Source organism: Rhincodon typus, chromosome 2 (assembly GCF_021869965.1).
Source record: "Rhincodon typus isolate 14 chromosome 2, sRhiTyp1.1, whole genome shotgun sequence".
Classification (NCBI taxonomy): Eukaryota; Metazoa; Chordata; class Chondrichthyes; order Orectolobiformes; family Rhincodontidae; genus Rhincodon; species Rhincodon typus.
This window is the reverse complement of record NC_063333.1, coordinates 122969998-122992935: the sequence shown is the minus strand read 5'-3', so window position 1 is coordinate 122992935 and position 22938 is coordinate 122969998. Positions and strand designations below refer to the sequence as shown.

General features: G+C 39.2%; 2 protein-coding genes across 2 annotated transcripts in view; one reads left to right on the top strand and one right to left on the bottom strand.

The window, feature by feature from the left end:
* The window catches only part of LOC109923761 (dyslexia-associated protein KIAA0319-like), a 104874-nt gene extending 96497 nt beyond the window's left edge, over positions 1-8377 (top strand). The window contains exons 20-22 of the mRNA XM_048613041.1: positions 3344-3434; positions 3550-3638; positions 5446-8377. Coding sequence (XP_048468998.1) covers positions 3344-3434; positions 3550-3638; positions 5446-5621 — 356 coding nt within the window. The 3' untranslated portion in view covers positions 5622-8377. The remainder of the gene's footprint in view (positions 1-3343; positions 3435-3549; positions 3639-5445) is intronic.
* Positions 8378-9750: 1373 nt separating this feature from the next.
* Positions 9751-21123, bottom strand: aldh5a1 (aldehyde dehydrogenase 5 family, member A1 (succinate-semialdehyde dehydrogenase)). The gene is made up of 7 exons (XM_020521048.2): positions 21010-21123; positions 19425-19568; positions 17375-17518; positions 15073-15231; positions 14413-14582; positions 10924-10982; positions 9751-10762 (listed from the first exon to the last, which is right to left on the bottom strand). Exons 1-7 carry the CDS (start codon positions 21106-21108, stop codon positions 10536-10538), a joined length of 1002 nt encoding a protein of 333 aa, XP_020376637.2. The 5' UTR covers positions 21109-21123; the 3' UTR covers positions 9751-10535.
* Positions 21124-22938: the final 1815 nt, after the last annotated feature.

Genomic DNA, 22938 nt, shown 5'->3' with positions numbered 1-22938 from the left:
GGATGAGAGAGTGCCCCATGTTCCTGAGCTGAAACAATGGTGTCTGGCCAAAGCTGTCGCAAATGCCTTCTCTTGTGCTGTCACAGAAGACATTATCTTCTTACGCGAATGACTGAGCATTTCTTAAAATGCCAAAGAGAAATTTCAGGCAGTTATGTCAAACATAAATTCATTGGTTTCATGGAGTCATTTTAGTGTTGCAATGTTTCTGTCTATTTGATGAACATCTAATAGAACATCTCACCACATATTCAAAATATTCACATAGACATATTCAAAAGATAGCACATGAAATTAAAGTGTTTGTAGTAACTTGTGTATGTAATGGGCAAAGTGTTAGGCAACAGAGAGTAATGATATAAGGACATTTCTCTGGCTAAAGAGAGGTGTGGAGTGCAGTCGTCGGGAGTTGCCATTAGAAACATTGATTTTCTTATACATAAATGACCTGGATATAGGGAATAACATTTTGAAGTCTGCAGGTAAAAATTGAGAAGAGGATAGTAGCAGATTTCAGGAGGTTTTAGACAACGTGAGAAAATGGCAGATGTCAATTTCAAGTGGATAAATGTGAAGTGAAATCCACTCTGAGAAGAACTACATGAAGAAGCAATATAACCTGCATTACTGCAGGTAACTGCATTATTACCTTACAATAATACATTACCTTATATTAATAATATCTAATAAGAGCAGGAACCTGCAGGTATATATTTACACATTTACAGAGTTGGCAGGGCCAGTTGATAAGGCAGTTAAGAAATTGTATGGGATACTTGGCTTTTTAAATAGGGGGACTTATTACGAAATCAAGAAAGCCATACTTAACCTTTGCAAGTCCCTGGTTAGACCTCTGCTACAATATTGTGTCTAATTATGGGCAAAGTGCTTGGATGTCAAAGTCTTGGAAAGCATATATTAGGACAACTCCTGGGATGAGGGCTTTCAGATATGTGTGGACAGGCTGAAAATATATAATTGTTTTCCTTAGGGCAGAGAAGGTTAACTGGAGATTTCTTAGCAATGTTCAAAACTACGAGATATTTTGATAGAACAAGTAGGGAGAAACTGTTTCTGTAGTAACTAGGTTGGTAACAGAGGCCATAGTTTTAAAATCATTGTTAAATGTCTAGATTAGAAATTAGGAGAATTGATTTCACACTGAGTATCGTTAGGATCTGAAATGCCATAGATGGTATCAGATTCCTCAGGAGCTTTCCCAGGGCAATGGGACATTACAGAAGTGGAATAGTTTACAGAGTTTTGGTAAAAAGACTAGGCTGTGGAATTCTCAAAAACCTAATACAAACATGATGGCAGAATAACCTCCTTCTATGCTGTGTCACAACTCTCTTGTGTTGTGTTGGAAATCAATTTTCACTATTTCTGGAATCATCACAAATGTGAAAATGTTATTACCAAACTGCCCAATTTTACCTATCTGTCTAATCCAAGTTAAACAATATGTACAGCATATTCATTAACAAAATAGGTATTTGTTGTAATCAAGCAGTTTTTTAAATCAATGTCAAAAAGTAGACAAGTTGAAATACTAATCTATAATTCTATAACCTAAACTCTACCACTTTTTTAATATTTGCATCCACATACAAACAAACACAAATAGACAAGAAACCAGTATTATGTGAAGGAGAAAACAGAATTAACATTTCGGGTCCGGTGACGCTTCCTCAGAACCCGTCACTGGACCCGAAACGTTAACTCTGTTTTTTACTTTCACAGATGCTGCCAGATCTGCTGAGCTTCTCCAGCAACTTTGTTTTTGTTCCTGATTTACAGCATCCACAGTTCTTTCAGTTTTTAAACCAGTATTATGGATGGTGAAGGACAAAAATAGTCAGAGAAATACAATTCTGGCACCAGTCCAGATCACAGACATCAATCAAGGTTTTCCTTTGGATCTATTAGTTCCTTTCAGTTCCCTGCTGATGATGTGGGGTTGTGAACACACCAATTATCAGTTGGTTGAGGATTCACCCTTTCAGTGCCTCTGAACGTGTTTTTGCCTATTTTCTTTCAGCAGGGGGTTTGCAGAGAAAGAAACTTAGAGGGAAGGTGTGCTAATTACTGTAGGGATTTTCTTTCACTTCTCCAGAGAGAAGCGCGAGAGAGAGAGAGATGGATGCTTTCTCTTTGCAGGCCAAATGTTTCTGCTGTATTGTCTACACCCAAGGCTGCTGCCACCTGCCCAGGAACAAATCAAGTGGTAGTTACTATGCTAAGATCTCCTGCTTCCACAACAACTGGTCACATTGAAAAGCCAAGTGACTCCTGATCTAAGCTGCAACATTTTCTACATTCTCAGCTGCTCAGCCTGAATTACTGCTCTCTTAATGGTTCCCCCTTTGTACCAGGGATTTTTAGTCTTTGATTTGATTTGATTTATTATTGTCACATGTACCTAGGTGCAGTGAAAAGTTTTGTTTTGCATGCAGGCACATCATACCGTACAATCACAATTGCTGATGTCTTTATGCTCACTGGGTAATTTTGCACTTGGGACCACTGCCACAGACCACAACCTCATGATAGAACCTATATCTCTTCTGCTCCAGCAGGTCTCTTATCACATCTGAATTGCTTTCTGTCTTCTTCTTTGTCGAATTCTTCGGCAATGAGAATTGCCACAACTTTTCTTTGGAGGATTGCCATCCTCAGCATTCAGCATTACTTCATTTCATTAAAATCTTTTGAGTTTACCAGCATTTTTGCCCCGTTGGGCCTGGTGCTGTTAAATCTTCAGATTCCACGCTGATCACCATGTTATGTGGGCTGCTAATCTTTTCTTCTAACTTAATGGGCTCTTCAGGGTCTTATGTGCACTGGTGTGCGTGAATGGAAAGAGTCATGTAAATAAGATGTAGTTTAATGCATCTCTGTAGCTATTTAGAATGGTCTCTACATTACTGCATCAACTATTTTGTAGAACCTAGCCTTTGATCTGTCTCCCATTAGATCCTACTTTCCTACAAAGTCGTCATTGCTTAATTGCACTCAATTAAGTATTAACTCTTTCAGATCCTTCCAGATCCAATTGCAATATGGTATAGTTTTTTCCTAAGTCCTGGTTAATAATTATCCCTTGACTGACATCAATAAAGCAATATTATCTGATGATGATCCTATTGGTGTTCCTGGGTCTTTACATGCAAATTGGCTACAATTCCTACATGAAAAATTATTCATGTTAAAATGTACTGCATTGGCAGTGAAGCACTTTGGGATGTTCTGGGGTTGTGAAAGGTGATATAGAAATATAAATGCAAATTTTTAAGAGTGGTTCAGCTGCTTTCATAACCTTTGTTCATTTTTCTGTTCACAGACTGGAGTGTGTTGTATGTGATTTTGTCGGTGTTTCTAATGATCATCACTGTTGGCGGAATATGCTGGATTTGTATCTGTTGCTGTAAGAGGTATTGTATATGATAAGGAAGAACTTCTGCATCATTCATTAGGATCCATGAAGAAAAAGTAACACATTACTGGAACAACTTTCAATTTTGTGACACAACTTTTCTTTTTCACCAGAAAACGAACCAAAGTAAGGAAGAAAAATAAGTACACCATCTTAGACAATATGGATGATCAGGAACAAATGGCATTGAGGCCAAAATATGGTTAGTGCTGTATTTATAGCAATACCAGGATGTATACAACCAGAAGATCCTCTTTGAAGGCAAAACAAGCTCCAAAAATAGTTTGAATAAGCATTTAGAAATACTTTTGCATTCTAAGGTTATTAATCAGAGCAATGTTGAAATGCCTCCAAGTTACTAGAATGATAGTCATGCCACAGTGCCCCAGATAAATGTACAATGGCTCACTTTTTAAAAATAAACATAAGGGAGCCCATATTGTGGAAACATTTTTGCACCTTATTCAAATGATTATAGGTTTAACTATCACTCGAAGGATTTGGCAAATAATCCAGGCTGATATTGCAATGCAGTTCTGAGGTCTGTTACTGGTGGTGCTGATATTGGATGAGGTGTGAAAGTGAGGCCCTGTCTCTCTCTTTCAGGTGGATAAATTTCCCATGGTGCTATTTCAAAGAGGAGCAAGTTCTTCCTGGTGTCTTGGCAAATATTTATCCCTCAACCCACATAACTTAATGACAACATGACAACTCATCCCTCACACCCCCTCCCCGCAATAACAACCAAAACAGAATCCTCCTCGTCCTCACGTACCACCCCACCAACCTCCGGATCCTCCGACACTTCTGCCATCTGCAATCCGACCTCACCACCAAAGACATTTTTCCCTCCCCACCCTTATCTGCTTTCCGGAGGGACCACTCTCTCCATGACTCCCTTGTCTGCTCCACACACCCCTCCAGCCCCACCACACCCAGCACTTTTCCCTGCAACCGCAGGAAGTGCTACACCTGCCCCTACATCTACCCCCTCACCCCCATCCCAGGCCCCAAGAAGACTTTCCACATCAAGCAGATGTTCACCTGCACATCTGCTAATGTGGTATACTGTATCCGCTGTTCCCGTTGTGGCCTCCTCTACATCGGGGAAACCAAGCGGAGGCTTGGGGACTGCTTTGCAGAACACCTACGCTCGGTTCGCACTAAACAACTGCACCTCCCAGTCGCGAACCATTTCAACTCCCCCTCCCATTCCTCAGATGACATGTCCATCCTGGGCCTCCTGCAGTACCACAATGATGCCACCTGAAGGTTGCAGGAACAGCACCTCATATTCCGCTTGGGAACCCTGCAGCCCAACGGTATCAATGTGGACTTCACAAGTTTCAAAATCTCCCCTCCCCCTACCGCATCCCAAAACCAACCCAGTTTGTCCCCGCCTCCCTAACCTGTCCTTCCTCCCACCTCAATCCCCACCCCCATCTCCGACCTACTAACCTCATCCCGCCTCCTTGACCTGTCCATCCTCTCTGGACTGACCTATCGCCTCCCTAACTCCCCACCTACACTTACCTTTACTGGCTCCATCCCCGCCTCTTTGCCCTGCCTGTCTCCTCTCCACCTATCTTCTGCTCTATCCATCTTCTATCTGCCTGCCCCTCTCTCCCTATTTATTTCAGAATCCCCTTCCCCTCCCCCATTTCTGAAGAAGGGTCTAGGCCCAAAACGTCAGCCTTCCTGCTCCTCTGATGCTGCTTGGCCTGCTGTGTTTATCCAGCTCTATACCTTGTTAACTTAATGATCAGTTTTTTTTTTAAATTACATTTCTGTTCATAATTGTTTTGCTGTATTTCCTCCAAGCATGCCTACCCTTCAAAGGTATTACAGTGATTGTAAAGAATCATGAGACATTGAGGTTGTCAAAGGTGCTTCTTTTTTGCGATGTTCAAATAGAAAGAAATGTGTTTAATCAAAATGCAAATACTGAAATGGAACAAAATTGAGACTTATATCTGCTGTTGACTTTGCATTATGATTTTCTGCTTCAGGTGTGAAACACAAAAGCACAGAACATAACTCAAGTCTAATGATATCTGAATCGGAATTTGATAGTGATCAGAACACACTCTTTAGCAGAGAAACCATCGAGGACAACCATAAAGTTGTTGTGAATGGCTCGCTGAAGAATGGAGTCTCCTTTAATTATCATCCCCAAAACAGATAAATTTGCTGAATAAGCAACTGTGGTCTACTTGTGATGCACTTCTACTGCGGTGCAAAGCTGGGTACACGTACCCACTTGGAATTATTAATGAACATTTAAAACCTTTTTTTCAAAATGTTGATGTACTCTGGAAGAGATTTTTTTCTGGAAACTACTGAAGGAAACTTTTTTTCAGCTCTTGATTGTTCATCTTGGATGTCGACACACAGACAGCAGAAAGGTTTGTCAGACCTGATCTATTGAGGGATTCTGTAATTTCAGTTTCCTGTAGATTTATGTTTATAGGAATTTCCATTAAGTCTGTAATAACAGTGTGTAAATGTGAGAATAAGAGCAGCTCCAACTTTGAGAAAGGTCACATGAATTATTTTCATGGAACAATTTCTTCATATGGAAATCCAAATTGGTAATAAACAACTAGTAGAATATATGAATGGTGCGTTTCACATCCTATGCTAAATATTAAAGTTTTCAAAAACAAAAGGTTAATTCATACGGTAGAACAAATGGATCTAGATATTAAATTTAAATTCTCCTTCTCACAATATGAAAGCATCAGTTCCTATCTGTGTTTGTGCTGCAGTGCAGCAATATTGTTTCTTGTACAGTTAGCTGTGCAAATATGATAAATGAAAAACCATTTTTCTTTGTGGTTAATTTTCAGTCTAATTGGTTGGACCAAAATACAAATGAGCCAAAAGCAAAGCTGTAGGCAGAATTAGTAATGCCAATTGAGTAACAGCCAGCAAAAGGCAGATCGCTCTGATAAATCAAGGTTGAAGCAGTTAATTAAAAACGTACTTCCTCTAAATTCAAATACCGTTAATTGCAATCCATAATCTATCGACAGGCTTGAGCATTGTGTGCATTTCCTGTAAATGTCATCTTTAATTCCTACTTCATTTTTCACTGAGAGAGTTGAATACTTTTGAATTATAGCCATTTGTACTGGATAGAGTCTAGGCACCCATCTGCACACAATAATGAGATTAATGAACAGATCATCTATTTTGTGCTGTGGGCAAATGATTAGATATTAGTCTCTTGAGTGGGAAGGAAAGCCTGAACCAACTTGGCAAAGTGCAGGAGCATTTAGTTTTGTCCAATTCCCACTAGTTGGCAGGGTTGTTTTACTTACAGAAAAGATTGAGAATTGATGGAGATGTTCAAAATTACAAGCAATTTGGCCAGTAAAGATAAACTGTTTCCAATGGTGAAAGGATCAGGAATCAGAGTACAATGATTTGAAGTGTTTGGCAAAAGAACCAAAGGCAACATTAGGACACATTTATGCAGTGAGTGGTTAGGACCTGGAACACATTGTTAGAATGTGGTGGATGCATAGCTAATCGTGGCCTTCAGAATGTAACTATCTGAAAAGATTTACAGGGCTACAAGGAAAAGAGATGCTGTTGCCATTCTTCTGTGTTGCGATTATCCAATCATCTGTAATTCTCCCAACATTCTGCTCATCTGCATTTTGTAGACATGGCTGAAATGGGGTCAACCACCATTCAAAGAGGCAATTTCTTTGGTATCTCCTTCCCTACCCCTCCTCCACTCAAAACCTGATTGCCAGTGCTGGTAATATCTGCCCCAATTCCATGGTTTCCAAGTCATGCAGTGGAATGGGTTTGCAAATTTTCTACTGCAAAACCTGACATTATGCTAACTGCAGTAATTTCCAAAGTTATCTTTGTTCTTTAAACGCAAGTTTTTCACTTTCCAAAGGAAAATATATTTCAATCATTCCTATCAGATTTTTCATCCTCAGTTTTTCTAACACAATCCTGTCATGTATTGAATTTGACACCTCATAATACTTTTTGATTTATACCCTTGACAGAAGACTGATCACTTTGCAGGGTGGCTGTGTATAGAGTTACTACTGAATATCACTGTTCAGTTTCTTATAAACTTGATTTCTCTATTTGATGGACAAATCCTCTGAATTTGTTTCCCCTTTTATTGGGGGGGTGGGGGGAAGAAAGAGAGGCTAGGATGAAATCAATTCCTCATGCTCAGTTGAGTCTTGATGGGCAAACTGCTGCGATTGGTTTCTTTGGAATTTCAGGACCACAGTAGATAAAATTAAACCTTACTGCTGTCAAATGGAGGGAGGGAGGGTACAGCAGTGTCTGAGCTCTGGTTAGCTTCAACCCATCAGAAATCCTATATTGACATATGTTTAAGAACTAGTCCAGTGCAGTGATAAATTTAACAATGGATGTCAGCCATGACGATGTTGTTTCTAAATTTTAGGATACACTATCTTTTTGGTTGAAGTCCGAGCTAATTACATTTGGTGCATTTTGTATTTTTCCAAATTAAGCTTTTTGTGAAGAAATGTAGACAAATGTCTGTGCCATACATGGCAGGCCAGTGTTTTGATCAACAGGTCAATAATTGTCTTGAGGATTAATTTGTTTATTCCTGGATGAGATATAACCAATATACTTGAATGTGAAGTGCTACTGCACTGTTTGTATCTGATTTTGGCTTTTTACTAGCTCTGTCCTCTAAAGCCTCCCAACAGAGAGACATTTTATAGCTTTGGCCAGTTCAACAGCTCACATTGAAGAGTACTGAGCCAATAGGCTAAAGTGCCTAGATATTTCTGTTCAGTACATGTCAGTTAAAAAACAAGGACAAAGAACAGTACAGTCAACTCAAACTAACAATCTATTGTTATCTAACTTGCTGATTTATTCTTGCTTCTGTGTAGTGTAAGTGACAATAAATTTAAATGAATAGTTTAACCTGAACCATTTAATGTGTCAGTGTTTTTTTTCTGACAATTTGTTGAGACCAGAAATTATAGCAGTATTTCATACCTTGACCAGATTTGGATATGTATATGGATTAGCTGAGCTGTACACTATTGTAGGTTATTTACATATGTGTTAAGACATAGGGAGCACAAGCTTGTTTATGGTAATGCTGACTCATTTTAACAAGTTACTGCATAATTTTATTTTTAAAGAATACATGCCCAATTTGTCTCCCTCTCAACTGTACTTGAAAGTCTTATCTGCATGAAAAAAATTCAGGAACAAAACTATTCATGAAGCATTCATAAGTCTTTCTTTAAGAAAAGGAGTACATCTCAGAAGATCTTTATTTTGTGAAAGTAAGTACTTGTTTCCATTGCTGAATAATCTGAACTGGAAAAACGCTACTTTGTATGAACCACAGAACTATAAACCATAGAATCCGCTACAGTGTGGAAACAGGCCCTTCGGCCCAACAAGTCCACACCGACACTCAGAGCATCCCACCCAGACACATCCTGCATAACCTACCTAATCTACACATCCCTGAATACTACGGGCAATTTAGCATCGCCAATCCACCCAACCTGCACACCTTTGGACTGTGGGAGGAAACGTACGCAGACATGGGGAGAATGTGCAAACTCCACACAGACAGTCGCCCGAGGGTGGAATCGAACCTGGGTCCCTGGGGCTGTGAGGCAGCAGTACTGACCACTGAGCCACCGTGCCACCCCATGAATTCTTATAAAATTGAATCATTCTACAGAAGTAGTATCTTATAGTACACTTTGCTTACTTGTGCTTTTATTTTTAATTCAGAGTAAATTTAGACCATCTGTACTGTAATGAAACATCAGCTTGCATTATGTAACACATTTTATTGATGTCTCTATTAGAGATGTCAAGGGGTATGGAGTGAGGATGGGACTATGGCATTGAGTTAAAGTATCAGTCATTTTCCTGTTGGACTTGATGTGCTGACCAGCCTTCTCTGCTCTGTTTAAATTGAGCTGGTTAAACATCATTGAACAAACTTTATCAATCCATACACAGGATGAGGTAAAGCAATGGAGAGGTTTAAGAAGGGAATAACAAACCCTAGGGCGTTGATATTTGAAGCTACTGCTGACAATGATGAAACAACTTATAAGTTGGCTGTCTTATCCATAGACGATGTAGTACATTTCATCTATTGAAAGGTGATTAACCTACCGTTTGACATCCTTTGGTGTCTAAGGATTCCATGTCACTTTGACATTGTTCAACATAAATTGGATGATGACTATACTAAGATAATTAACTTTGGCTTATAAAACTTTGTTCTTTCCACCTGTACAAACAAGTGCTCGGCAGCATTTAAACTTATTCTAAATTTATTGCCTCAGGAGAAAAACGCACAGTTTACAAATAACCACAAGGTATTAACGAGATTCAGTGTACACTTCCATAATGTAATTAGGGCAGTAAATCTTAATCTGGGTTATCAAGTAACATAATACGTTGCTAACTGGACTTATTTCTTAAATATTTAACAATTGACAAACTCAGAGAAACTAAATGCCTCTCAATAGTTACATTATTGCACATCACAACTAAATAATGACATGAATTCAGTGCTTTTAACAACTAGATAATAAAAATTAGAACACAAGTTAAAATTCACAAACAAGTACTTTTTAGCCACTTTGCACAAGTGTTTACAAACATTTCCAAAACATTACAGTTTTTGAAGTATAACCCAGTGTTCTTGTTTAAAGATTCTATTTTAACATGTCCAGAAGAGGTGAGAAAACAAGCTACAATTAGATCATATAGTGATTTTATTGTAACAAAGTAAAAGGCATCTAGATATGAAGGGTTTAGATGGATATGCGCCAACTGCTGGCAAATGGGATTAGGTCAGATTGGGATGGCTGATTGGCACGGATGAGTTGGACCGAAGGGTCTGTTTCCATGCTGTATGATTAATTCAGCTGAAATAGCTTTTTTCCTTATATCAAGCACATAATGAGTAAATGTTAAAAATATCCTTCAAACTAGCAAAAAGTGCCAATAACACCATTTTTGTTTAAGAATTCAACAATTTCAGCAGTAAGGTTGTTTTCCATGTTAAGAGACTAAAGCAGCGATTGATATAGTTTTAACATTTATCCCTCAAGACATACAGATTTCCAAAACAAACATACTTGATTTCCAAGTAGTCATCAACACCGTATTTCGAGCCTTCCCTTCCGAGGCCGGACTGTTTAACTCCACCGAAAGGTGCCTCAGGGGTTGATAACAGACCTTCATTTACGCCAACTATGCCAACTTCTAACTGTTCTGCAACCCGCCAAATCTGAGCATGATCTCTGGAGTAAAAGTAACCTAGAAAGGTAAATTATAAACTTTACTGGTGATTGTTTGAAGTTGGATGGATTTTATTACAATACAAAAAACTATTTCCTGATTCAGTCAGAGTAGAAAGCAGCCAATTACGCTTTTAGTATTAAACAGCACTGGGTGTCATGCTTCACAGATATACTCACCAGCCAAACCCACATTGGAAGCATTAGCTATAGTTACAGCTTCTTCCTCAGTCCGAAATCTGTAAGTACAAGAATGCAGAGAATAATAAAATCTTACAGCATAGGAAACCATTCAGCACCTGACACCAGCTACTTTAAAAGAATTATTTTGTTAGTTCTGCCCAGAGCACTAACAACTGTTTTTGGATCATACATCCATTTACCTTTTGAAAATTTCTTCCACTACTTTTTCAGGCAGTAAATGCGATATCATAACAAACGTAATGTAAACAATCAGAAGCTTTAATTTTTTTTAACCATGTTCTTCCGGATACCTTTGACATTGAGTGTACTGGAGGGAGGAGGGGGGATGGGACTATGAGGAAGGTATTGAGTGAAACTGATTGTAAATGGATTTCCATGCGGAATTGTTTTTTGAAGCAGGATATGCCAAAATGCTAGAAATACTCTGTACGTTAGGCAACATCTGTGGGGAGAGAAACAGAAATGATGTTTCAGGTCAATTAACATTTTTTTCCAGCTAAGAAGAAACAATTAAAAGTGATAATTTAAATCTGTTGGGGAACTTATAATGGCTTCCAGCCTTGCCTACTTTTTGTAGAATATGTGGAGGATGTGTGTTCATGTTCTCTTCCTCACCTCATTTTGCAGTATATTAATGACTATATCAGTACACTTTCCTACTCTGAAAGTAGACAATTTCATTAAATTTGCCTCCAATTCATATTCTTCCCTTGTATCTATATGGTCCATCTCTGTCTCCAATGTCTGGTAGATTATTGACCAATATCCACTAATTCCCAAACTTAACTACAATTCCTCACCCCCACATCCTGTAAATATCCTCTTCAAGTCTCTATTGCATCTGTTCTGACAATAGAACTTTATTTAACTGTTTCTGATACGTCATCCTTTTACCTCAACAAGGACTCTTCACACCTTGGATCCCTGCCTGTGTCTGCTCCACTTCCATTCCTTATCTCTCCTGCTTTTTGTCCCATTTTTTTCTGCCCTCTTACTTGCTTTAAATTTCCCACATCTCTAACTTCTGATGAAAATGCCATTGTCCTGAAACATTAGAACTATTTGTCTCTGCACAGATGTTGCCAGACTTGTTAAATATAAACAACAGAACATATTAAATACTTAAAATTTCCAGTATTTGCGTATTTCACTTTCAGTACATCAAAATTAATTCTATTTTAAAACCAAAATAGCATGAGTCTATTCCAAACGAGTGAGTTAACACGCAAATGCAATGAATACAATGATTAGCATAAGATTTTACCAAACTACTTTAAAAAGGAACGACAGTTGAATCTGAGGAGCATGCTTGAGAAATGTAAAATATTTTAAGTGAACAGAATCAATATTCCCTCTAATTTGAATTCGCTGTGCAGGGATAGTTTGTTGCCCTGCGTGGTAACTTTAGGAGTGCTGTGTGGCCAAACATCTTACAGGAAATATAGGTTGTGCACAGCTTGTTCAGTCCCCATGTGGCGCTAGATGGAACAATTGTAGATTAAATTTAGTACAGACACACAAAGCACTTAGGGAGGACATGAGTACTCTGCAAACTGATCTGACATGGTTTTGGGTAGTATAAAGAAAGTTGCAGGTTTTAGTGCATTCATGCTGAATGTATAATTGTGACACAACCAAAGTCAGAGTAAGTCAAATTCAAACTAAATGTATAGTGAAATTTTACCTAGCGCACTCCATCTTTAAATTTATACACTGTCTTTGACAACCACTGGACATCCCAAAGTGCTTTATAGCTAATAGAGTGCTCAAGTATACCTACAGTTGTATTGTGGATACGTGTGAATACTGGGCGACATACCTTCAGAAGGCTTGGTGAGAGTGCAGGTTTACTAAAATGACACCCGAATTCCATGGGTTAAGGTACAAGGAGAGATTAAACATTTTAAGGTAGTAATGACCAGACTGCAGCAGGTTAAGAGGTGATGTGGTTGAAATTTTCAAGTCATTAAGGGAAACAGATAGGTAGATTGGTGGGGCACCTTTCATACAATGAAATTAGTAAATGTTTTATGTAAAAGGATGGTGGTTGTTGGCACAAAATAGCAAATGAAATTAGGTCAATTGTTAATTTTAACAAAGATCTGCCAATTTGAGATTTATCTAAAGATATTAAGGAATATTGGACAAAATAGGATAAGACCATAAGAGATAGGAGCAGAAATTAGGCCATTCAGCCCATCAAGTCTGCACCGCCATTCGATCATGGCTGGTAAGTTTCTCAACCCCATTCTCCCGCTTTCTCCCAGTAACCCTTGACAACCAAGAACCTATCAATCTCCGTCTCAAATGTACTCAATAACCTGGACTCCACAGTCTTCCTTGGCAGTGAATTCCATAGATTCACGATTCTCTGGCTAAAGAAGTTTCTCCTTATCTCCATTCTAAAAGGTCTTCCCTTTACTCGAAGGCTGTGCCCTCGGGTCCTGGTCTCTCCTACCAATGGAAGCATCTTCCCAACATCCACTCTGTCCAGGCCATTCAGTATTCTGTAAGTTTCAATTAGATCACCCCTCATCCTTCTAAACGCCACCGAGTATAGACCCAGAGTCCTCAAACGTTCCTCTATGGAGTTTGATTGTAAATGATTGCAGTGTATGGGAAAGAGGCTCGAAAGGCTAAATACCTTAATTCCTCTTCTTATTTTCTACATTCTGACATGCTTGTGCTGCTGTTTGAAAGAACTACCCAGTTAGTCCCATAGCTACACACATCTTTTGCCCCTCGTATTCAATTTAATTGAAACTTGATGTTGGATCTACTTTCCCCATCCTTTCAGGCAGATCACAACTCTGTGTAAAAACCCTCCTCTCATCACTACCTTGACCTATTGCCAATTGTCTTAAGTCTGGGTCCCCTGGTTATGTTGATCCAATACTGATAAACACAGAAGCCTCACATGACCAAATTAAAACTGTATATTTAGGGACTATTGCTCTGGGGTTCACCACATTCAGACTGGCCATTCTGTTGCAAAGCACTCTTCATTAGAACAGCACACCATAACACAAGTTGTCTTTGTAACCAACCCATGTACAGCTTTTCTATTGCACCTGAACTCAATCAATAAATTAGTGTTTTCCATCTGACCACAAATCAAATGAAAAGATACAATACTTGATTGTGATGACACTGGTTTTCTATTTCGGGGGTCTTAGTTGACACCTGGTGGTTTACTGGTACTAATTCAGGTGCTTTAACTGGGCACTTTCGTTATCAAAACTTATGAAAATTGAGTTCAAGAAAATACCATTTTTCTTGAAGACTTGTGCAACAACCAACATTTACATTCAACTCCTGTCTTTCAACCCAGAATACTGTGATTGTGGTGGCAAGAAAACCAAGCTTTTCATGACTCTTGAGACGATGGCCCTTTCAGTTACAGCCATAAATTTATTATAAAGTTACTTCTAACAAATGCTGAAAAAATATTGAAGATTTCCATACTTGAGAACTGGTGCCAAAGGCCCAAATGTTTCCTCCTGTGCACAAAGCATGTCTACTGTGACGTTAGAAAGAAGAGTTGGTTCAAAGAATGTTGCTCCAGAACTGTGTCGCTTTCCCCCTGTCACGATGCTGGCACCCTGAGACACTGCGTCACTTATCTGACTTTCCACCTGGACAGAGAATTGTGAGTAAAAAGGTGCATTTCAGAACCAAAAACTGAATTCAAATCTTAGCATGATCTTATCCATTTCTTTATATAAATAGCCACTTCTGGCCCTCCAAATCTTCAAGAACCAACATGAGAAGTCATGCTTTTAGCTGTTTAGGCTCTAATTTCCTCACTCAATCTCCATGCCTCAACTCTCTAAGGCATGTCTTAAAATCTACTTTTTTGACCTAGTTTTCAGTCACCTGTTCTGACAGCTCCTAATGTAGTTTCATGTCCAATTAGGTTTGGGAACTTCCCTGTGATATACCTTGGAACATTTTACGATATTAAAAGGTACAACATTAATGCAATTTGTTGTTAGTTAATGTCATATAATTGGTGCTTCATCCTTTAGTTGCTCTTTCTGACAGTTTTTTTCAGAATGTGAGCTGTCATTTGTTCTTACTGTTGTTAGCATTGAATGCCTTGGTTAAATATTTATAGTTTGTTACCTTTTGCACTGCACTTTCATTGATTAAGGGACCTTGTGTAGACTGCTCGTCAAATCCATTTCCAACACGCAATTCTCTCTGCATTGCCTTGGCCATCTTCTCAATAAAAATATCATGGATTCCCTCCTGCACCAGGAACCGATTTGCACATACACAAGTCTGTATTCAAGCGGGATTCCAAAATAAAACATCAATATTCATAAATGCAGCACCAACAGATTCCAGACAGCAATAAATGATAGAGAGGTAGAACAACTAGTGAAATTTTCTCACTAAATAGGAAAAATACAATGAAACTGCTACAGTAGAAATGGTGCAGTGCTTATATACATTATTATTGAGTCTTAAAAGCGACTGTAATACCGACATGACTCAAACATTACAAAAACAAGTACTAACTTTAAATCTGATTCAGAACTAAAAAATTATTATGCACTGAAAGCATATTAGAATTACAATTATACCAATGATTATTTGAAATTTTCAGTACAATGAAAGCAACTGCAGGGTGTTTGTAATTATTTCATGGTGATAGTTCTAGATAATAAAAAAAATGTGCTTTTTTACAAAATTTACCAGGATGTTGCCAGGACCCAAGGGGCTGAGTTATAGGAAGACGTTGGACAAGCTAGGCCTCTCTTCTTTAGAGCGTAGGAGACTGAGGGGGTATCTTATACAAGTGTACGAGATCATGAGAGGCATGGATAGGGCGAGTACAATCAATCAGTCTTTTTCCCAGGTTTGGGGAATCAAGGACTAGAGAGCATCAGTTTAAGGGGCAATGTTTTTATACAGAGGGTGGTACGCATATGGAATAAGCTGCCAGCGGAGATGGTTCAGACGGGTATATAAACAACATTTAAAAGGCATTTGGACGAATACATGGATAGGAAAGGTTTAGAAGGATATAGGCCAAGTGCAGGGAAATGGGGTTAGCGTAGATAGACATTTTAGTCAGCGAGGACCAGTTTGGGCCGAAGGGGCTGTCTCCGTGCTGTAGGACTCTATGACTCTAACAGTTGATTTTATAAAATCATGAGCCTTTTCATTCCCTTCCATTTCCACCAGCATCAAAAGAAATACTGAAGGCGGGAATCCTACAGACAGAGCACTGACATATGCTGCCAGAGAATAGGGATGTCAAATTTTCTCAAATAACTTTGGCTGATGGGCATAGGGGAGTTAACTTTGAAAGATGTTTTAAACACTTTGAGTATGGTGTCACAGACCTGAAAGGAATTTAATAGATTTCAGTGAAATATTAATTTTCATTTGCTGTTGGAAGTCCCTCAGAATGGAAAGCGATGACTGTTAGGCTAGATGAGTCTTCATCTAACTGATAAGCCCTATTTTGAATCGACACGTTTTCCCACAGTGGGGATATATTGTGTAGGAAAGTGAATTTTGCAGCTCTGGGCGGGCTTCTTCTCTCACTACTGACTTTGTTCTTCCTTGCAGGCAGGTTGTTGAGTCTCAACATGGATTTGTGCCTTGACTAAGGAGGTACATTGTCAGGCGATCAGTGGTTTTCTCCTCCCAGTTAGTGGGAGTGTTTTAGGGAGACCAAGATAGCAGCCTTTTACCTTTTATTCTAGCCACCCTTCGAACATTGTTGGCCAACAGGGAGCTGTGAGAAGAGAATTTTGTCATGGGAGATAGTTTTTAGGCATCCGGCCTATCTATTGAGCTGGTTTTTCAGGAGCAAGACTTCAATGTAGGTTGATGCAAGTTCATAGAGGATGCTGGTGTTTGGTTCATTTGGTTCCCAGGATTCAACATAGGCATCGCTGGTGGAAGCTCCCATGGGTATTAAAGTGACATCAGCAGATAGTTAAACGCAGACTATAGTGAAGGGGAATGGTCAACGCAATAGACTTCAAAAACAAAGGTCCCTGTTGTCAAAGACACGTCATAGCAGCTTGAAGAAAGGAGTGGTGGCAGACGTGGCTCAGTACTGGATGTTTTCACTGATGGTAGTCCCTTGGGAGATGTAGCTGTGGGAAGTATTGCACATACTCCAAAGCCCCCTTCTATGTAGATATGTAGTGAGTAATAACCAGGGCCTTTGAACAACAATTCATACTTGGCCTCGTTCCACGTCTCAAAATATTCTGGTATGTTTCTTTAAAGCAAATTTCTGAAAGAACGAGAAGTGTTTTGTCCAGTTTTAGTTTTGGAATACATTTCCATTTCTTGAATAAAATAGCCTCAACACACTCATGGTGAAACTAAAAATTAAGGTAACTTTCAAAGGATCTACTTAATTCAAGATTCAACTTGTTTGCTGCCTTAAACTACTCACTTGTCCAGAGTTTCGGAACTTGGAGGCGATGGCACCAGCAACAGCTCGATCAAGATCAGCATTGTCAAAAACAATGAATGGAGCCAGTCCACCAAGTTCCATCGAAGCCTTCTTCACAGTATCAGATGCTTGGCGTAGGAGGATCTGCAAGGTGCAATTGTAGCTTATGAAAAAGAACAATTCTACACACAACCTCAATCTACAGTAAGGGTGTAAGTCAGGCATCTTTCCTCTGTGCATTAATAAAATTATGAATAAGAAGTTCCAATTTTGTTATACATAGGGAATAGATGAGGACCTATTCCCTAATTACACAAAGCAGTCATCGTTGTAATTAAATAGCATAATGACACATCGATATTCTTTCATTTTAGCAGTAGCAATCTACCAGCATACTTATTCAAAGTTTCTATTTATGAAGAGCTATCTTGATTTACAATGACCATTCTCAGGTTACCCTCATTTTAAAGAAAATTACCTTTGCTCAAACAAACAAATTTATAAACATTGTTTTAGTTCCAACTTATAACACAGTGCACTTCAATGACAGCATAGAGCAACTCGCATTAACGAGACGGGGTCAACGGATTATGTTCACAAAAGACAGAACGTAATTGATTCCTACGGCGGATATTCTAAGGATAAAAACTGAGGGCTCCATAACAGTTGTGGACTTTCCTCTGGTCCATTCTTGCCTGTTGTAAAGAGTGCCACATGAGGGAGCTAATGGAAAGGAATGAAATAGTTATATGTTGAAAGCAGTAGGAAAGGAAGTAATTTTCAATGACAGTTGAATAGGATGTCAAAAGTGAAGTCATGAAGTTGTTGGCAAATCATAAATTGAAAGATTTGTGTATGAAGACAAACTGGATCAGTTAAGACTGTACTCACTGGAGTTTAGAAAAACGAGGGGCAATCACATTGAAACCTATAAAATTCTAACAGCTAGATAGAGTAAATGTAGAAATGATGTTCCCAATGATTGGGGAATCCGAACCAGGGATCATAGTTTAAGAATAATGGGGTGGGACTGAGATGAGGTGAGTCAGAGGAATTCTCTGCTACAGAGAGCAGTTGAGACCAAAGCACCGAATATCTTCAAGAAAGAGTTAGATATAGCTCTCAGGGTTACAGGGATCAGAGATATCTGAGGAGAAAGTGGGAACGGGTACTGAGATGGATAATCAATCACAACCATATTGAACGGTGGAGTAGGCTCGAAGGGCCAAATAACCTACTCTTATTTTCAACACTTCTTTAATTTGAACTTGACTGGATGAAGTAGTTTGGGCAGCAACATAAGTTTCTTATATAAATTTACACTCACAGACAGATGCAAAGAACTATGGATGAAGTCTGTAAAAATGTACTTTTAACTACTTGACTATTGGTAGTTTTACAACTGCAATTATAATTGTGCAGATAAAAGAATATTTCAGAGATCAATTGCAGAGTATCTGTCTTTCCAGAATTCTAGTACTTATGATAATGAGTCTGGTTTAAGTAAGGATAACAAAAAGTAGTAGATAATGCACAAGAAGTATATCCATAAAGTACTAAAGCACCAATATTATTGAACAGATTATTCAGCCAGACCTATGGGTCACATTTCCTATTTATCTCGGTGTCTAGGCTATTCATTAAGCCAAATTACAATAGTTGGCAAAATATACAATGAGATTAAAAACGAATCAGAGTAACCCTAGTTACATACACTATAAAGTTTCATCCAATGAGTCATCCTTTCGATCCAACTTCTAACATCGCTATTGAAGTGGATTCCAATGGTTTATTATATTATAACAATTGTTACAATGTACATTATTGTCCGTTTACATATTATCCAAGGATTTGTCAAATTTCAGCACATTAATCCTGCACATCTTGGAAACTAGTTCCAGTACGAAAACAAAAACATTACCATAAATGTCTCATGTGACATCACCGTATTTTCAAAGGATAAAGCATCAAAAACTGGCAAATAGGTCAAAAGCTATGTAAGAAGATGCATCAATAAAAGTCAGCTCACCATCAAGCACCAGATACCCACCTTTCCAGTGGCGGTGGAACCAGTAAAAGAGATTGCAGCAACAAGAGGATCTGTACAAAGCACTTCTCCTACAGAAGGGGTTTTGGTCTTGGAAGAGGGTATTACATTGAAAACTCCTGCAGGAATCCCAGCCTGATCAGCAAGCTAATAAGAAACAGCAATGCACTGCATTAACTTCTGAGAAACCATTACCTCCACAATTAAACTGAGCCCTATTCAAAAAATTTTATTTCAACATGGTAAGTAATACAAAATCAAATATTTGACTACTCTAATCTGAACGCCCTAAGCATAACCTATTAATCCTGAATGATTCGACTCTAGGGTTCCCTCCCTCCATGATTCAAAATTAAACTAGTTTCATGGACAATTCTTGTCAACACATTCTCAAATATGTCAATACGTTTTCACTTACAGACCATGGACTGATAATCCATTGACCCGAGACCAACTGTAAACCAGTTGGTTAATGAGCTGACTTCTCTTCCAAAGTCAACATTACAAATGTATCTGACACTAACATTAAAAGACAAGATGTCTCTGCTCTGTTGACTGTTCCCTTCTTCCATTGAGCAGAACATAATAGTTGACTATTGTAAACCACCCCCAACACTGATATAGAGGGTCGGCCTGCTAAGTCACTCAAATTACCTGAAACAAGTATATTGTACCACTTTATCTGTAATTGAAAAACCTCTCAGGTCAGTAACAGCAAATTACTGTAGTTGCTGAAAATCTATTAAAACAGAAAATACTCAATACGTCTAACAGCATGTACGGAGAGAGAAATAGAGTTAATGTTTTGAGTTGAATATGACTCTTCTTTGGAACTGAAAGTAGAACAGAACTGTACTGGGAGATAGTAAGAACTGCCGATGCTGGAGTCAGAGATAATACAGTGTGGAGCTGGAGGAACACAGCAGGCCAGGCAGCATCAGAGGAGCAGGAAAGCTGACGTTTCAGGTCGGGACCCTTCTTCAGAAAAAGGGACCTGCCCGAAACATCAGCTTTCCTACTCCTCTGATGCTGCCTGGCCTGCTGTGTTCCTCCAGAACTGTACTGGGGTTCTGAATCTGGCATTGAGAAGATGAGATGAACCCTAGCTTGAAATACATGAACTAGCAAGATGAATATGTTTCTTTAGTTTTCTATTCACTGAAAAGACAAGGACTTGATTATTTAAGGGAGTAAACAAAATACAAGCAGATGAGTTCAGGGGGCTTCATAGAAATAAAAGCCATCCATATGAACGGAGGAACAGGTTTGCAAGAGTAAGGTTGGTAGATTCCAGAACAACATGCTCATCACACCATATGGTAAGGAATGAAGTCTTTGAAGCCTACTGGGGTGGTGTGGCTCTGCACAAAGGATCAGAAAAGACTTTTCATAGTGTTCCTAAATTGGTGTCTTAAGTTCTGCATCTCTCAGCAGGTAACTGATGGGAGGGATGCTAAATGGAAATGCAATTAATTGAAGCGTTATTCACTATGTAGGTTCATTTTAGTTTTATCTCTTCCCTAACACAAAAAATCCAAGGTCTCAAATAATTTCTGTTTTGTTGCTATGTGTATTCAGTGGAGCTCACCTCTGCCAGTGCCAATGCAGACAGAGGAGTATCTTCAGCTGGTTTCACAACCACAGTGCAGCCTACTGCTAAAGCTGCCCCAACCTTTCGTGTCAGCATGGCACTAGGAAAATTCCACTGTAAATAGAACAGTAAAAGTTAGACAGTTTCACAGTCAATAACAGAAGTTGAAAGTTAAGTTTTCTCATGTAATCTAAAACATGAACAAGGGTATCATGGCAAAACAACGTAACAGTTTGGCAAATTTCCCCATTTCCTGATTGCAATCTCCTAAATGGAGGTGTGTTACATGTTTCAACATTAAGATGTCTGCTGCACTCCTGCCTTTGAGTCATGTTGCTGTGGGTTAACAGGCAGCACCTGGGATGTGAGCCAAAAATAAAAGCAAAGCTCTATGGATGCTGACAATCCAAAGCTAAAAACAGAAGACACTGGAGAAACTCTGCAGATCTGTCAGCTTGTGTGGAGTGAGAAACAACATTTATATATTGAGTCTGATATGATTCTTCTGTGCCATAACATACATGCAATACACTAATGTAGAAAGTATGACTTCTCTCTACTGTGATGCTTCGTCCAATTTCACCATCCTATGTCACCTTTAACTCTACATTTACCCTTACTATCATCTACAATGCTGCAATTTTCACATCATCTACGAAAATTATAATAAAGCTTCCTACACCAGAGGCTAGGTTATTAATAAAAAACATGGAAAAAAAGTAATGGACTCAAAATCGAAAGGTAGTATTTTCTAAATCGGGAAAGGCTTCGGAAATCTAAAGCACAAAGAGACGAAGGACTCCTAGTTCAGATTCTCTGAAGGTTAACATGCAGGTTCAGTTGGCAGTTAGGAAGGCAAGTGCAATGTTAGCATTCATTTTGAAAGGGCTAGAATGCAAGAGCAGGCATGTACTACTGAGGCTGTATAAGGCTCTGGTTGGGCCACTTTTGGAGTATTGTGAGCAGTGTTGGGCCCATAACAAAGGATGGATGTGCTGGCCTTGGTGGAGTTGGGGGGGTGGGGGGAGTGTCCAGAGGAGGTTTACAGGAGGAAGGGCTTGTCATATGATGAGTGTTTGAGGACTCTGGGTGTGTCTAAACCCCATTAAGCAAGGACGAGGGGAGAGTTCATTTAAACTTGCAGAATATAGACAGGCCCAGATAGAATGGATGTGGAGAAGATGTTTCCACCAGTAAGAGAGGCTAGGAACTAAGGCACAGCCTCAGAGTGAAGGGACGACCCTTTAGACCTGAGATGAAGAGGAATTTCTTTAGCCAGGGGATGTTGAATCTGTGAAACTCATTGCCACAGGAGTCTGACAGGACCAAGTTATTGAGCATATTTAAGAGAGAGATAGATAGGTTCTCAATTAATAAGGTGATCAAAAATTATGTGGAGAAGGCAGGAGAATGGGTTTAAGAAATGTATCAGCCATGATTGAATGGCACAGCAGACTTGATAGGCCGAATGGCCTAATTTTGCTCCTATCTCTTATGGTCTAACAGTGCTTTCAAAAACTGAAAGGTAATTGACTCAAAACTGACACTTGGCTTGCAGCAGTGTTCCCCACTCAAAATACAATTGGGTGGGAGGTGAATCCACCTCTGAAAGGTCCAAGTTGTGTTAGAAAATTCACTCACAGAGCAACTAATCAGAGAAAATGGAAGGATAAACCGGGAAGTGTTGCTCCTCCAACAATAGGCTGGTTCTCCTATAGATTTGCTGCTAACAGTGAACCTACTCCATCAGCACCAAACTTGGTAGAGAAGGTGGCCAGGGAAATAGGGAGTCACGTATTTCCTGAGGCCAGGCTGGGAGCCAGATGCCTTTCCGTTGGGCCCAGCAGCTAGTCACCATTTTGTCAAAGCCAGGAGCCTTCTGTCTAGGCAGCCATCTGCTGGCACCAGGATGGGGTTTTGGAGAAT

Excerpts from the sequence above, each read along its gene's own strand:
- aldh5a1 (XM_020521048.2), bottom strand. The coding sequence starts at position 21,108 with ATGCTGACACGAAAGGTTGGGGCAGCTTTAGCAGTAGGCTGCACTGTG. Across the intron at positions 19,569-21,009 it reads CTGCATTGGCACTGGCAGAG|CTTGCTGATCAGGCTGGGAT; the intron begins GTGAGCTCCACT and ends GTTTCTTATTAG. Across the intron at positions 10,983-14,412 it reads CCTTTGGCACCAGTTCTCAA|ATTTCGGACTGAGGAAGAAG; the intron begins GTATGGAAATCT and ends TTGTACTTACAG.